At 41.7% G+C, this 14,324-nt stretch overlaps 1 protein-coding gene across 3 annotated transcripts; it reads right to left on the bottom strand.

Moving 5' to 3' along the window:
* Positions 1–7,152: 7,152 nt before the first annotated feature.
* Positions 7,153–13,926, bottom strand: LOC119278172 (coatomer subunit delta-1-like). Of its 3 annotated transcripts, none has more exons than XM_037559527.1 (12): positions 13,787–13,926; positions 12,327–12,385; positions 11,709–11,748; positions 11,157–11,380; positions 10,583–10,822; positions 9,894–10,059; positions 8,984–9,288; positions 8,480–8,666; positions 8,254–8,407; positions 7,753–7,815; positions 7,564–7,660; positions 7,153–7,469 (listed from the first exon to the last, which is right to left on the bottom strand). In XM_037559527.1, exons 2-12 carry the CDS (start codon positions 12,327–12,329, stop codon positions 7,380–7,382), a joined length of 1,569 nt encoding a protein of 522 aa, XP_037415424.1. In that variant the 5' UTR covers positions 12,330–12,385; positions 13,787–13,926; the 3' UTR covers positions 7,153–7,379. The 3 variants fall into 3 exon arrangements, with proteins under 3 accessions (XP_037415424.1, XP_037415428.1, XP_037415435.1); XM_037559531.1 differs by having other exon boundaries at positions 12,327–12,382; positions 13,787–13,923; XM_037559538.1 differs by lacking the exons at positions 12,327–12,385; positions 13,787–13,926 and adding an exon at positions 11,848–11,968.
* Between the last annotated feature and the right edge of the window lie 398 nt (positions 13,927–14,324).

Raw genomic sequence — 14,324 nt, 5'->3', positions numbered from 1 at the left:
TGCATTGTGTTCATGTTGACATGTGCTATGTGACAACTAATGCCTCTTTGTGCATTATTATGGTCCAGTGCTGAATTGATACATAAATGAGATGAAAAAATGGCGGCAACAATAAAGTTAACATTACCTTTAATATGTACATTTACAAAATTTCCAATCATTATAAAACTCCCAATCATTATATTGTCAAAATGGACGGGCGCGGCAACGCGCGCCATCAACGATCTAGTAACTAGAGTCAGGCTTCACTCTAGCGAGTCTCTTGGAGCTTTGCTTATTTAACGTCCTGTGTCAGACTTCCCAAATAGGTAGTCAGTGAGGACGATAAGTTCCATAGAACCTTTTCAGTGAGGAAAAACAGAGTTAGCGCGATAATAGTCTTTTTAGAATGATTGCATGCTTGCTAAGTTTGTCAATAGACTGCTTGTTGCACCGGATTTACCATTGACCAGCTGGCTTAGGCGAGATCATTTTCACAAATTGACAAACTAGTTCAAGTGTAGACTAGAGAGTCTACTGGTGTGCAGCTTGGCTACGGAAAAACGACTTCGTTCTGGAAAGACAAATGGATTACAAATGGCCCTTTGTATCCGCTCTTCCCAGCTATATTCTCACTCTCTGATACCAAATATAAGATGCACGCAGTAATAAAAGGTTCGCTTTGTTGTCGAATGTTAATGTAGCAGCCGCACATAGTAAGAAAAGGTTGGCGAGACTGAGAGTTGAGAGGCCCCTTTCGTACGCTCATTATTTACTTGAAGCGGTGCGCACCTGTAGTATATTTTCGCTAAGGCTTCAACAGGTTCAGCTAAGCACCCAGGACGAGGATTCAGTCTTGTGGAACGGCTGCACGGATGTTGTCTACTCTGCTCGGTCAGCTTATCAACGACAGTTTCTGGGCTCCTTCTTTGCTCCCAATTTCGATAAGCTATGGAAGGCACAAGGTGACGGCAATCTACACCTGCTCGCATATTTGGAATGGGCGCAACAGGCGGGTCTTCGAGAACGTCTCCCTTCCGGTCGACGGCGTTCTTCAGCTCGACAAGCAAGACTGCGAGAACGACCCACTGCCAGAGGCAGACTAGTGTTTTCTATATCTGTACAACTCATGCACCACTGCCTAGGACTGATCATGTCTCGACCACCTGGCGGTTAATGCACTATGTAAAAACTCTCTATTTTTCTTAATGTATGGGCAGCTCAGTGCCAATTCCACAGAAAATAATGTATTGCAATGCAAGACCTTGACGGCGCGGGTGTTTCTTGATCAGATGAGAAAAAGGCAAATGGTAGAATTGTAACATTTTCCCTAAGTCGAAGAAAAATAGGTGGAGTAGTGTGGTTTCATCTCCCACATGCCACTAACGCTGGGCATAGCCGGAGGAAACGTCCAGGTGATAACTAAATTCCAAATGCCTCCAAAGCCTATATCTATCTAGAGACTACGATGAGATGAACAAGCAGTGAGCCAATCATTTCACCACCCCCCTTCTATTGGTTTGATGAACAGTTCGCACGACTCTCGTTCTTATGTCTCTTGGATCGATATCCCCTCTTAGACGGTGCGTCCCTTTTATAGAGCAGTACTACTCCAATGTTGGTTGTAATCCTACAATCCTGACTCTCTCTTCAAGTCTCATTACTTGTATCTACTACCGAAATCCCAAAAACCCTGAGCAGAACCGCAGAAGGGCGCAGACTGGGAATTGATAGTGACCACAGTTGACTGGACCACCTGGTTGGTCCAGAACTAAATGGAGCAAAATCGCAAAGACCCACCAGCAGTTTTGGGAAATATATCGCCAAGACGAAGATATATTGCACAAGCTAGGAATCTGCGCTAGAGAAAAGTTTTGGCAAATGGTAGTGATCACAAGCTAAAAATCCCTGCACAATAGCACACAACCTGGGACATGGTGGTGCTTGATTCACGCCCTATTTATTCTGTTTAATAAAATTTAGGTAGGAGCCTCCAGAACTAATTGGAGCAAAATCTCAAAGACTCGGCAACACTTCATGCAAGAAACAAAACATCATTCTCACAACAAGAAATACAAAAACAATTGCCAACCAGCGTACAGAGTAATGCTTTTATTTCTCATTTTTTTTCTCGAATACGCATAGCATGCGTATCTTGCATTAAAGAGAGAGAAAAGGGGTACAAGAGCCCTCCGCCGAGGGGTTACAACACACCCACTCCACCGTATCAAGGGTACACACTACACCTCATCTCCGACCCACCTATGTATCCACCTAAAAAAGGGTTCCAAGTCCGACCGTATGAGGCCGGCCGTCTTCCAAGCCCTACCCTCCGAAAGGATCCTACCAAAGGGTTTCAAGTCCGACCGTATGAGGCCGACCGTATGAGGCTTTTATTTCTCATGGTGCGACACACTACATATGGAATAGGCCAAATCACACATTTTTAAACAAACTTGATGCAAAATGATACTCCTTGTGCAACAAAGAAGAAGCGGTACAAACTTTAAGTGTGGATTTATAGGTCGCACCATGGGAGAAGATAGAGAAACAGTAGTAACGGACGTTGCGTTTTGGCTCCCTGGCTTAGATGATACAGGGAGTGATGAGTAAATTTCAAAAATAAATGGTGAAAGATACTTGAGTGCGTAATGATTATGCCAAATTTCAGAGCATTTGGACTTCTGAGTAGCTCTTAGCAAAAAAGACAAATTTAAGATCCGTGAAAAAGTTTACTGTTTGTACTATTCAGACCTGGGTTTTTTTTTTGCCGAGAGCTACTCAGATGTCCGAATGCTCTAAAGCACGAACATCACGCATTCAAGCATCTTTCACCACAAAAAATGGAATTTTTTGAATTTTTCTAGTATTTATTTTGAATTTACTGTTCATAGGGTGTAGATGAGCTCAGGCTCTGGATTGGATATTCAATTAGTAACACGTAATTGAACTAGGTAGTTTTTAAAAAATATTAGGATTTTTGCTTCGGTGCATCCCTTTAAAAATTTGTACGAATCTTAAAGTTACTTAAAAGACTATCATCATATTACCTTACAGATCAAACATGCTATATTATCCTTTTTGATTGAGTGGTCCCTTTTAATCTAGATCAAAATCCGTACACTTTTCCAGGGGGTGTACAGAAGCCATGCACCTCCGGTTTGACTAGTCAATAAGAATAACAGACCATTCCAACACAGAGTTTCTTGACTCATACCTATATACACAAGAAGTTAGATAATAGACAGCGAGAGAAACAACAAATATAAGTACCCCAGAACACCAATGGATTCCGCAAAAATGAAATCAGAGCAATAAAATGAATAATAGTTCCTTTAACACTATCAAGTATATTGACGTATAGGATGCTAGAGCTTTATTTCCTCAATGTCCTCCCCTTTTTATTGTGCAATAATTCTTTTATTACTCAAAGTTTAAGGCTTACAATCTCGTTCAACAACATTTAAGAGCTCCTCTGGGCCAGAACCTAACCAAACCACTATTCGGTCATTCAACCTACTACCAAAGTTAGCCATGAAGTGACCCCCATACTATTTCAACTTGTCTTTTTTATGTCTGGTCATAAACGCATACTTCGACTTTGCTTACACCGCTCTTTGCCATTGAGATAGCCTCTAAACAATCTGACTCTAAACAATCAAGTTTTAGATAGCCTCTAAACTATGCCAGATCCACTATGGCATATAAATATGGAGCTGCGCGGGGTGATGGTTAATGCAACTTCTGCTACATATGGAGCTGCGCGGCACAAAATAAAGGACAGATCTTCACCTTGGTACTGATCAAGCACCATATTAAAAGCAGGGTGGTTCTTCCCCTAAAAAAAGGCAGGTTGGTTCTTCCACAGTAGAATAAGCACCACAATAGAATGCTACAGATGACGATCGGTGCTCCTTTCCCTTTTTTTTCTTTTTTTTGAACTTCGGCGACCTTTATTACAAAATGATCATATCAGATACAGGGAGGGAGTTAAGAAATCGGGGGGATGCTCTTGCCAGACCTCATTTAACTTCCTTCTATGACTAGTCCTGGCTAGCCAATGCGCTACCCCATTACTCTCCCTAGCACAGTGAACAATCGTCGCCCTGCCGAAGGAACTCAACACCTGTCGGCAATCATCCGTCAACACCGCAGCCGAAGCACGGTACTCCGAAGGATCCTTCATAGCTTGTACTATCTCCTGTGAGTCGGACTCCACAACCAGTGCATAAATACCCAAATGCTCTGCCAATCGCAGTCCTTCCAAAAGTGCTAACGCTTTTATAGAGGGAACATCCATGGCATACTGTCGAAAGGAACAAGAAGCAGCAATAAACGCTCCTGCGCTATCTCGTAAGACAGCTCCAGTAGCTCCCGCGCCCTCATCCACATGATAGCTCGCGTCAACATTGAGCTTAATCACCCCTTTAGCTGGTCTCGCCCATCTAATCTGTTTCGTAGCTTCCTTTGCCTTGGCAGCCAGTGAGTTTGCCACGGTAACACGAATGCTCATAGCTGAACGAACCGGGCTACCAACATTCTCCTGGTGACTAATCTTCTGGCGATCCCACCATAAATACCATCCAGTCACCATAACTATTTCCACACCATTAACAATTGGTAGTTTTACCTCTCCTGGTAGCTCAGAGCAAAGAAGTTTCTCCAGGATTACCGACCCTGACCGCTCATGGGCTGCTGCATTCGCGATTGATGTTTCCGGCCCCAGCTCCTTCCACACGGCCTTCGCTCTTTCGCACGCAAACAACATATGGCGCAGATCCTCAAGCTCATTGCCGCATACTGGACAGATCACCGGAGTAGATAGATGCCGATCTGACAGCGTACAATAGCATGGTACAATCCCATGTAGCACTCTCCAGTTAAACACGTTTACCTTAGGGGGCACTGTCCTGCCCCAAAGGACCTTCCAAACCGGATGCGGATCCACTCTTCCTGCTCCAACGTTCATCCGAGCCCGTGTTCTGTACTTAGATTTCCAAGTGATGTGATAAGCAGAACGGACCGTAAAACATCCCGACTTTGAAAAATGCCATGAAATAGAATCGGACTGGCCATGAGATGATAGTGGTATCTGCAATATTCTTCCAGCATCCACTGGCCAAAAAATTTCCCTTAATAATTGTTCATCCCAACTTCCGGATATTGGATCAATTAGTTCTTGTACTTTCTGTAGCAAACAATGCCCCCTAGGGGTCATTACCTTCCGATCATGGCTTGTGGGAATCCACTCATCCTTCCAAATGTCAATTGATTCACCATCCCCAACCCGCCAGATCGCCCCTTCCTTGAAGGTTTTCATACCTGCCATGATACTTTGCCACGTATAAGATGCACGTTTTTCAGAGTAGTATTCATCAAGTCCCCATCTGGGTAATACTTTGCTCGTAAGACTTGAGCACATAACGAATCCGGATCAGATAATAACCGCCAACATTGCTTAGCTAGCATGGCTCTATTGAAACAGTACAGATCTCGGAATCCCATGCCTCCTTCATTTTTCGAGATACACATCTTCCATCATGCTTTCCAGTGTATTTTCTTCTTGTTCGGAGTGTCTCCCACCCAATATCTAGCGATAGCATCGCAAATAGCCTTACAAATATTTTTGGGGATATTAAAAACAGACATGGCATAGACTGGAATCGCCTGTGCCACGGCTTTCAGTAACGTCACCTTGCCACTGATCGAGAGCATTTTTGAGATCCAACTGTTAATGAGCGCACATACTCTATCAACCAGGTGCTGAAAACTATCACTTCGATCGATTCCAACCTTCGATGGTAGTCCCAAGTACTTATCAGAAATAGCCTCTGAAACTATATTAAGGTGTGTGCAAATCTCTGCTCGTACCTCCACCAAAGTGTTTGGACTGAAAAAAACACTGGATTTTGCATCACTTACCAGTTGACCCGAGCTAGCACAGTACAAGTCCAGCGCATTCTTGAGCGACGTGGCATTCAACGTATCCACCCTCATCAGGATCAGGGAGTCATCAGCAAATAACAAGTGTGAAACTGATGGTGCACTACGGCACACCCTAATTCCTTGGATACCACCGACCGCCTCTTCATGCGCTAGTAGACTGGATAACCCTTCAACACATATCAAGAATAGATAAGGAGATAAAGGATCCCCTTGCCTGAGCCCCCTGGATGGGGTAAACACCTTTGTTTCATCCGAGTTGAACCAAATCCTGTAATTAACAGAAGTAACGCGTGCCATAATCATCTCCACCCATGAGGTGTCAAAACCCAACTTGATCATCATATCCCTGAGGAAATTTCACTCAACTCGATCATAGGCTTTGTGCATGTCAAGCTTCACCGCACACAAGCCACCGTTCCCTTGCCTCTTCTTCTTAATGGCATGAAAACACTCATAAGCCACCAACACATTGTCAGTAATGAGTCTACCCGGCACAAAGGCATTCTGGGTCTGAGATATAATGTCTGGTAATAACACTTTCAGTCTATTGGCTAAAACTTTGGAAATTACCTTATAGACGACATTACATAAACGATCGGTGCTCCTTTACTTTGGCTGTTCTTCCGTAAAACGTAGGGGTAAGCATTTCCGCTAGGGGAAAGTTCTGGGTTGAGACAGATCATCACAACTTGCAAGCTGAAAATCCTACATAAAAGCACGCAGCCTGGGAAATGGTAGTGTTTGATAAGATCACCCTACCTAAATGCTGAAGCTGTAGTGCCTAAGCACCAACTCAAAACCGTAAAGCTCTCCTTTGGTTTGAAGGAATTTTGTAGGATTTTCATAAGATAGGATTTCTATAGGAAAAATTCCTTTAAAGCTCTTTTGTTTGTAGGAATGAAATCCTATTCCTATCGAGGAATTCTTCCTATCCTCCACATTTCATAGAAAAATAAACATTAGTCTGGACTCAATGAAAAAAAATCCTATGATGTGAATCAAAGGGCATTTCCTTTTCTATTCCTAAGCATAGGATTTAAGATACATGTCATCTCATTTCCTATGACTTACCTATTCCTATGATTTTTCAATCCTATAAACCAAAGGAGGCCTTAGGCTCATCGCACTAAGAGAAAAGCAAAGTAACTCTCCTGGATGTTGAGCGGTTCAGAGCAGAACATTCATCCCTGCTTATTCTGCTTAATAATGAAATTTAGATAGTGGAGCTGAGCGCAAAGATTCAAAGACCCAACAGTTCATGTACGAAACAGAAACAACATTCTCACAAGAAATACTACAAACAGGGTACAGGAGAATTCATGCTTTTATTTCTCAATGGTGCGACACGCTACGTATGGGACAGGCCAAATCACACATATTTAAACAAATTTGATGCAAAATTATACTCCTTGTGCCACTAACAAGAAACAGCAGTAACTGCTTTAATTATGGCTTTAGACTATTTGATAGTTCGCAGCAACCAAACGGACCCTCTGTGAATACTTTGGAGGGTTGCCTTCCTTCAGAGGATGAATTCCAGTGACCTGAAATTTTTCCAGAAAACCAAATAAATAAATGCGGAAATCAGAAAGAAAAAAAAAGCAGTCAAAACCAAACACTACAGGAGAACTAACTAACCTTCAAATCACTGAAAGTATTGGAAGCAGCAAATCCAATAGAGATGGGGAAAAATGTTGACGGATCAGCCGGGGGAACAATAAATTCCATCGACCCACTGAGAAGGCATAAACATTGGTTAGTACAACAGGATTTAACTAGGTAGTAGCAAAAACTATCTGAGTCAATGAAATAATATATCCCATCCACCTGCGGTTTGACTGATCAATAAGGATGATGGACCATTCCAATACAGAGTTTCTTGGGTCATACCTATAAGCACAAGGAGAAATTAGATAACAAACAGGAAGAGAAGCAACAAATATAAGCAGCTGAAAGCCATTGCATTCCGCAACTACGAGCAATAAAATGAACCACAGTTTCTTTACTACTATCAAGCATATTGACATATAGGATGCTAGAGTTTTATTTACTCAATGTCCACTCCTTACTAGTTTGAAATACCAGTTGTAAGGGCAATGGTTGGAATGCAGGTCATCACTACCTATTTTTGAAGCTCAACACCAGTTCATATAAAATCAACAATATTATCAAAAGGGAGTGAAGTGATACTGTATAACACCATGCAACTGGATTTGCAAGCATGATTCTCATGTACATTAGAAAATTGTCACTAATAATTTCTGCAAGATATTCTAGTAACTGAAACATATCAGGAAACACAAACAAAAGAGTAGCTCGAAACATTACTTCCACTCTCCATCAATCTGTTTAACAGTTGGAGCCTCCCGAAGTGCAGGTAGAGGAATAGATATGACAACATTGTTCAGGTCAAACATCTCTGAAGCCTCATATTCAATGTTGACATAGGTTTCATATCCAGATACCGAGGGCCAGCAGTTAACTACACAAACAAGACGAATTACAGAATGTCCAAATTAATAGAATACCACAACAGAATAAAGTGATTGTGCACCTGACAGAGGTAAATTCGATTCATTCATCCCCTGGATTCTCCATTTCACAAGTGGTGTTTCATTTTGACCACTTGGGAAAGGCCTGTTTGGATCTTTTGCTCCAACAATTTGCTGGCTGTTAAACAACTCCTTGTGGATATTGGGGTGTGTTTTGAAGCTGAGTCCAGGTACATCTTTGTTTTCGATCTGTACAGCACCGCCACATATCAAAAATATAAGCTCCAATAAATTGTGATGGGCCACTCCATAATGCATAATAGAGTACAAGGATTTTTCATCATCAATAAATACATTTAACATAAATGAATATGAATGTCATAGCGTGTGAAAATGGTTGATACTGTATTCCCATGCAATAGATGAACCATGCAAGAATTATTTTAGCTGGAATGTTGCCACAACAGAAGAGGATCAGTCTGTTCAATTAGTGTATAATGCGGTAATAAACTAAAATGGCAATGAAAATAAAATGCACTGTTGATTGAAGTCCAGAAAAATAATACCTGTAACTGGATAAATCCATCTGCATCATTAAGGACCTGAAGAGCAAGGGTTCCTTGCACATCAAAGTTATTAACACCTCCATCTCTTTTAACTATTACATTAAGTTTCTCTTCAATAGTCACTGTGATGGGATCGCTTGGTATAAGAGGCGAGGCCCTTGAAGAAACTGAACTTGGTTGTGCATCCTCCAAAATGACTTCTCCTTCAGCTTTCAAAGATTCTAGGAACTGATTTGTCTTCTGTGATTTGCCTAATTTCATACCAAAACCTTTGCCAGGAGCAGTAGCAGCAGCTGACGGACGACCTGTAGACATGTTGCTGTGAATTAGACCAAAAATGTCTGTGATATAGCTTCCTAAACTCTCTCTAACAATAGTACAAGGCAGGTAACATAGCTGCCCAGCATTAACACAGGGGAAAATCTGTCTTCAAAGACCTGAATAAAACTTCCCTACTTGGCATATCCGAGAAACCCAGAGATTTATCTATCAGCACACAACCAACAATGAAATACACAAACAGGAGAAATCAAGAGGCATGTATGTTTTTATTATTAAGAACTATACTAATGAATCTAAAATACTCGTATGGAATGTCATAAGCATGAATGAAAGTGCTGCAGTAGGTAAGAGTTATTTTCATGAATAGTGTAAACTCTAGCGTTTCCTATTGTGTACACAAAACAGACATGAGTTTTATGGGACGGGTGTAACAGGCTAGGTGAATGTATTTCATATACATGAAAAGAACATCACAATGAAATACAACTACATGCAAACAACACAAAGGAAAGGTGTTATCCAATCCCACAACATAATTTGTAACAGTAACTTTTCATTAATGTGAGTAACTTATCATTCATGTGAGACAACTATTTGCTTAAAAGAGAAGGAGGCCTTAAGTTGCCACCTTTGGGTTTACTCGCAAATGAGTCCATATCAGCGCCTATTCCACTTAATCCAGAACCACTTCCAAAGCCAGTACCACTGATGTTCATGTCACTGAAAGTTTTTTCAATAACACGGGGACCAGATATTGATGAGTATCCTCCTTTGTCAAGTTTGCCTTTCTCCATCTGAATCAACACCAACCAGAAGAAAGTTTTTCTCAAGGCATGATCAAAATAATGCCCAATAAACAGTATGGTAAGAGTGCTGTAATTGATGAAATGCAATTGCGATTTAAACAATAAAATACAAATTCACGCTGTCATTTTATAGTAATTGGCACTTTTCCTTTGGCTATAATACAAGTTTGCGCAATGCTCACTTCCATAATAAATTCTCCTACATATGCTTATAAGTTCTAATGTTACAGAAATTAGTTGTGAAAAAAGGAAAGCTTAGCCAAGACATGCTTACTGGCTAACTATAAAGTGTGACCCAGCCAAACATGCGAGACTGAAGCAGCTGATACCAACTATAATAGACCTAAGCTGATGCAAAATTGACAGCTGAAATATCCCAAATAACCATACAAACCAACTAGAAATTACAGTGTCTTCTTTTTCCTAATGACCACAGCTCGCTAAACTAAATGTCATTTTTTCTCCAAGGTAGAATACATAGTGTTATTATAGAGAAAAGTGTAGGGCATACCCTGATTTTGTCAAGCTCACTAGCTCTCTTCTTCATGACATCTTTAGTTTCATTGATCTTGCTCTGCATCATCAGCTTATGTGCCTTCTCTTCATGGCTTTCCATCTCACAGTATTGCTTGACTTGTTGCACCGTCACATTTTCCTTGTTTCCGAGAGAGATTGCCTCATCAAATGCAAATATAAGCTCAAATGCTGTTTTACAGATACTATCCTCATCCAGAGAAGAGTACTCAGGCACCTTTATAAATGTTAAGGAGACCATGGTACTGAATTATTAAAAAAAAGAAAATTATCACAGCATAGCAGCATACACAATGGTGGGTAGATACTCCCAGCTCTTACACATGATTTATATTTTTCAAGTATAATTTATCAACGAAGAATGGGTTAACCTAGTATTTTTCCTTGACAATATCCACAACCAAAGGTCAAGATACACTATCTGCTGTTTAGTTATCATGAGGGAACAAATACGTTACAAAAACTATCACCCTTTTTATGTATTATTTAATGACTTCATCAATAAGGTAGGGTTATAAAACTGGAAAACTGAAGATATGAAAATAGGATACAAGCTTGGATAGTAGCCTCAGTGTGTCCAGATCTTCGAGAATGTTACTCTGCTTGTTTGTAATAAGCAGCAGATATAGGCCTTCAATAGGTTGATAAACATAACGGACACTTTCAGTCTCAAGATAAGTGTGCTGCTTCCCAGTTCCAACAAGTTTTGGGAATGCTGCAAGTAATCCTTCGATCCTAATTCGAGACATGTCAACATACTGTCTTGAAACAAGTGCTGCAATGTAAAGTTTTGAAGGAAACGTTAACCACAAAGGAGCCCTGTTGCTATACAAACTCACATAATATAGAAGTTAAAAATGTACTCATCCAGCATTATGATAATAGCTACTCCCTCCATCCCATAATATAAGATGTTATTACAATCAATATGTGAGTACATTGGTTGTAATAACACCTTATATTATGGGACGGAGGGAGTAGTTCACTTCAGTTAGTAAACCTTGGATGAAAATTATATGCTATATTAAAAGAACAAATGAATCAATTTATTTGGATTGGCATGAATATTCAGTCACTAACTGAAATGTTTGAACTCATCGCACCTTTTCCAGATTTTGAGATGATGGAAGCAGCAAGAACCACCTGGGGGTAGATGAGAACAATCAGTTCCTTCAAACAATAAAGTGGGACTACTTTTTTCAATTTATTTTGCAATAAAGGTCTGGCAGACTTAATACTTACTTACTTACGAAGCCTTTGATCCCAAACAAGTTGGGGTAGGCTAGATATGAAACCCTTTCACGAGGACTTCCCAGGAGGTCACCCATCCTAGTACTACTCTCGCGCAAATGGGTTTCATACCCAAAAGACTGGCTAGTTTTTAAGTTGGCTCGCCAAGCCTATCACAACCCTTAGATATGAAACTCTTTCACAAGGACTTCCCAGGAGGTCACCCATCCTAGTACTACTCTCGCTCAAATCGGTTTCATACCTATGGGACTGGCTAGTTTTTACGTTGGCTCGCCAAGCCTATCACAACCCTCCTCCTTTACCCGGGCTTGGGACCGGCTATGCCTAGAAGACATAGGCGGAGTTGCAGACTTAATATGAGCAATAAATAAAACTTTTAACATGTTCATGACAACAAAAAACACCATGAGAGTCCAGATCTAATTGGTTATTCACAGGCAGATTGACAGGCTTGAGGCAATTCACTGTACCATTTTCAGTAACTTTGTTGGTCCCCCGAACTAACACAAGCCAGCAAATTATGCACCTGCTAGAAGAAGAAAGAATAATGCATCAGCAAACAATCATCCAGCAAAACCAAAACTGAGCGGAGAAAAGAGGAGGTAATTGCATCACTAGGAGCCATAACTTATAACTAGCCCTCAAGCTTCAGAGCAACAAAATCGCTGCTGAACATGTTCCTCAATCCAATACATTTTTGTTTGGTTAAAGAATGACATTGCAGATGTGCTAACGGAATTGCAGGGAGTTGTGTTGTGATGATTGATTCCCTTACTTGTTTGGTTCTAGCAGGTCACTAACGTGATCGGTTCAGACAGTTGACGCATCATCAAATGGTAAACTAGCACTCAGCAAGAAGACGAACTTTACCGACGAGAACTTGATCAAACCAAACACTGCTGGATCAATAACCATGTGATCCCCCACCACCGGGATGGTTTCAAGTAAAAGTGCTTGTAGTATTAGTACTCCACCATGGAGCAAACAAGTCTTCAACCAACTGGATGGGTCAGAGAGGAAGGAAGAACTGGATGAGAATGATCACAACAGTAAAGATGCCCAGCGAGGATGGTAATGGCAGATCTCACATTGAAGCTTGCCTGCCTGCTGCCAGAGGAAGGGGAGGGACAGACAGTTGGTACGAGAAATGGTGACACTGCTTCAGATCCCAGGGAGTGGATCTGATCATGTACGACACTGGGAATTGTAAGATGAGTGCCAGTGTGGTGGGGTCTGGTCTCACCCATCAGGCTGAGGCAAGGACAAATTTCGATGGAGGCAATCAGGCAAGTGGAACCTTCTATTCAAACATGCACATCCCATCTCTCAGATTCGGAGAAAAAACATGGTTTATTCATCTTTTACTAGTGGACGTTACATTGTACATTACACCGCTCAGCTCTAATGCAGGACCAATTTGACCATCAACGACCAGTACCACAAACTCTTCATCTCTACAACAAATATCGCAACAATTTTCAATTGTGCAAACTATTGTCAAACTGCTTTGCATATGAAAAATACATGATGCATCAGGCAGGCAACGATATACTCAACAAGTTCACATCCAACACGGCCAACCCAACAACTTTAAGCATCTCAGATTTCACCAACAAAATGCACATCGTAAATAACACTAGTACACTAGGCCTCTCAGATCCGGCATCCTGGGCACGCTAATCTGAACAAACGAGCCCGAGGAGGATCGGGGGAGCGGACGACTGGGAGGAGTAGGAGATCGGTGGGCTGGGAAGCAGTACTCAAGGGCGGAAGGGGGGCAACGGGCAGATCCGGCCGAAGGGAAGCGACGGGTTAGCCGCGGCGAGGAGCGGGAAGGGGAAGCGACGGGGGGAGAATAGAGTGGAGGGAGACTGGAGGAGGAGGAGGAGGAGGAGGGTGGGGAGGATGGGGAGGGGTTGGGGAATTATACCTTCGCAGGCGAGGAGATGCGCCGGGCCGCCGTCCGCCGGATCTACTGCCTTCGTCCGCGACGAGGGCTGTGGAGAAAATGCCGGGAGCGCACCCGTTCGGGTAGAGTTTTGGCGAGATCTGGAGGGAGGGGAGACGAAGGCCGCACGAGAGTGGTTAAAGCGGCGCAAGTTTCAGAGTTCCGCTAGCAATTTCCGCGTAGGACCCCTCACGCACCATTGCTTCCTCAGCACTGTCTTCATTCGGGGTTTTTTTTTTCGCTAGCAATTTGTTTTCTTTTTCATTCTAAAAAAAATGCTCTCGTGCTCTCAGTTTGAAAAAAAATATTTTTAAAAAATCATAAAAAGATGAATGTTCAAAAGATATGTTTTTATAACCACTAAAAAATATCAGAGCCAACATCGGAAGTACACATCGAGAAACAAAATAAAAAGACAAATCCAATATGAGTAGTCGGATTTGCATCTGAATATCTTAGGAGTTGTAGACACATGTGTTATGAACCTTCACAAGAAAAATGTGAAACATCTTTCTTTGAA

The sequence above is a fragment of the Triticum dicoccoides genome, chromosome 1A (assembly GCF_002162155.2).
Source record: "Triticum dicoccoides isolate Atlit2015 ecotype Zavitan chromosome 1A, WEW_v2.0, whole genome shotgun sequence".
Lineage (NCBI taxonomy): Eukaryota > Viridiplantae > Streptophyta > Magnoliopsida > Poales > Poaceae > Triticum > Triticum dicoccoides.
The sequence above is the reverse complement of the archived record's forward strand: the minus strand, read 5'-3'. Positions and strand labels throughout refer to the sequence as shown.